Source organism: Cryptomeria japonica, chromosome 3 (genome assembly GCF_030272615.1).
Source record: "Cryptomeria japonica chromosome 3, Sugi_1.0, whole genome shotgun sequence".
Taxonomy (NCBI): Eukaryota; Viridiplantae; Streptophyta; class Pinopsida; order Cupressales; family Cupressaceae; genus Cryptomeria; species Cryptomeria japonica.
In genome coordinates this window covers 652,287,805-652,290,639 of record NC_081407.1, presented here as the reverse complement: position 1 = coordinate 652,290,639, position 2,835 = coordinate 652,287,805, and the positions used below count along the sequence as shown (strand labels likewise).

Genomic DNA, 2,835 nt, shown 5'->3' with positions numbered 1-2,835 from the left:
TTAATAATATATTAGAAACATAAAAAAAATACCGAAATGTTTGTGGTGGTTGTCAAACGCTTTGTGTTGGTGGCATCCTTTTTAAGAATAGAAAGGTTTTGTTTATTTGGGGTAAAGCATCCCATACGTATTACAACAAAGATGGTGACAAGTTAAGCCATTAGTACAAGTCATGCTTATAATGCCCCCTCTTTGTCAAGACAGAGAAGCAACTGCCACGTCAAGCAACCGTCTGTTTCATTTAATTACAGTACCCGCAAAGAAAATCAGCTTCATTATTACTGTTAACAATCAGAGCAAATTACAGTAGGCGTCAACAGTGCAACAGAAAACTAGAATTGGGGGTTATTTGAAATCTTGACCAGACAAGCAGTCATGTACATACATCATTACATACGTCTCGGATTTCGTGAAACCATTATCAATGGCGCGATAAGGGGACAAAACTGAGATTGTCAGTGTTTTAAAGCTCCAAGCTTCTTTATTTTATGTTCATGGAAGTTGATCAGAGTTTGATCCTTCATTTAATATTAGTTTCAGAGCAAAGATCGTATCTTTGCATTGATGATTTTACATTTACACGTTGGAGGTAAATCACTAATGGTTCTGGATTAAAGATACTGAAAACTGCCAGAAGTTTGTTTGAAAAACTGTCTGCTAAGTAGAGTTTTAAATTAGGACCAGATGAACTTTTAAAATCAGAGCAAAGATTTTAAAATTGCTAAATTACTTGAAGTAAATATTATACAGGAGATCAGTACCAATGCAGCTGCTACTCCCGGGCCCGGACTGCGAATTTCCGTAATCTGTCGGCACGAAATCATAATATTTGTGAATGAAAATGAAGATTCCGTGTACAATTGATTATGTAAAGAAGTAATTTCGATTTCTAAGCACGTTAGATGCACTCTGCCTGTGTCTTGTGCCTTGTGCCTTGTGTCCTCCAATTTGTAGCACAGAGCCTGCAACGGAGTATGGCCGAACCCCTCGGCTTGTGCTTTTTATATAAAAGTTGAGGAACTTAGGGTTTCGCAGTAACTAACTTCTGTAGGTATCCGCTGTCCGAAAATGGAGGCGGTAAAGAGAGCCTGAAGAATCCGAGGAATGTTGAAGGCGGCATGGATGTGGAAACAAGAGAGCAAAGTAGGTCTGAAGATTCGTCCTTCGTTCATCCGGACTGCAACATTGGCGGTAATAAATCCGCAGACGATGACAGCAAATTTAAATCTGCCGTGGAGTGCTCTTCCTTTACACCGCAATGTCTGGACTTAAAAGGTTCCTCCTCGTTTTCCTCCTCTGACTTGGATCTGCTTTACCAGGGTTTGCAGAAGCTGCAGTGTAATAAACCTAAAAGCAGAAGATTGAAAGGCAGGCGAAAGTCAAGCAGATCAGGCTGCAACAAAAGTAACAGAGGAAAATGTGGAGGGAATGTTTGCAGGGGACGACAGGTATGCAACTGCGCAGCGAGCTATGCTGCAGACTGTGCGGCCATTTGCTGCTGCCCTTGTGCTCTCCTGCATCTCTTTATCCTCGCCTTTGTGGTTGCCCCTTGCGCTCTTGCCAGGAAGGCTTTCTGCTATGTTAAGAAAAAGGCAAAACCGCAGCTTTCTGTGACGAACGACAATGGTGATGATGATGAGAGGGGAAAAGATGAGTATTTCACGCCTCCATGGTCTTGCACGCAGTCTCCTGTGGGCGAATCGTTCAGTCCCAAGGTCGACACCGAGATGGTCTGGTGGGAGCTTTACGCAGCCGGTCATATGGGATTCGGGGGGCTCCCATTTGAAAGGGACTAGGCTCTGCTTGCCTGCCAAGTTTCTTCCCTCATTTTTATAATTTCAATTTTAATAAAATGCCTGCTTCATTGAATTTGTCCATTTTTATGTAATAGTCTTTCAGTTGAATAGATTACAAAGAATAGAGTTTTACTGTCTGTTAAGGGTTTAGAACCTGGAACTTTAATGTCACAGGTTTGTCACAGTAAGTTTAATGGTGTTTTTCTTTTGTGTGTGATATGTGTTTGATGTTACTAAACCTGATCCTGTCATGGTTATGGTTGCAGCTATTGTTGTTTTAAAATCTTGGAGGAATGAATATACTCAATAAAGTATAAACTGTTCATAAATTTATCGGTTTGTAACTGTTATCAAAGTGATTTGCTTTATTAGAATCAGTGTGATCCAAAACATTGATGCAAACAATAGTCATCCAGAGAAGCACAATACAGTTTTTAAGTATTTTTACATTTGATCTAAGAGGTTCAAACCTTTTTGGTATGTGTCTAAATTTTTAGATTATAATCATTTTTTAGTTGATATTAATTGATCCATCATCAAAATGAGGAAAGATGCTGCAGATCTGGACCTCCATCAAAATGAAGAAAGAATTTTCTACCAAAACTTTCTAAACTTTCTAACCAGCATACTTTTTATTTAACAACAAAATTTCAATAGACAACCATTTATGGAATGCTTAGATATGAAATCATTTCCTTACTTTATCTGTATATCTTAACACTTCCTTCTTACTTTATTTAAATATTAAAAATTTGATAAAACAATCAATAATAATTTTATATCTCATTTATATTTAACATAATAAAAATATTATTTTATTGTTAATCATTATTATAGTATATTAATTGTTTTAGCCATTTAAAATAGCCACTAACCACACATTAGGGTTGAACTTAACGATTGGATGCTTTTAAAAACTTTTGAAGTATGGAATACGATGTGGTGTTAGGGACTAAACTGCGTGCAAAGTAAATTTTTGGACAGACCTAAGAACAACCGTAGCATAGAATTTATTGGAGGTACGACCAATTTTGGACAT

General features: G+C 37.6%; 1 protein-coding gene across 1 annotated transcript; it reads left to right on the top strand.

The window, feature by feature from the left end:
• Nucleotides 1-269: 269 nt before the first annotated feature.
• LOC131033749 (uncharacterized) lies at nt 270-1,928 on the top strand. The gene has a single exon (XM_057965025.2). It carries the CDS (start codon nt 1,119-1,121, stop codon nt 1,794-1,796), a length of 678 nt encoding a protein of 225 aa, XP_057821008.2. The 5' UTR covers nt 270-1,118; the 3' UTR covers nt 1,797-1,928.
• Nucleotides 1,929-2,835: the final 907 nt, after the last annotated feature.

Excerpts from the sequence above, each read along its gene's own strand:
- LOC131033749 (XM_057965025.2), top strand. The coding sequence starts at position 1,119 with ATGGATGTGGAAACAAGAGAGCAAAGTAGGTCTGAAGATTCGTCCTTC.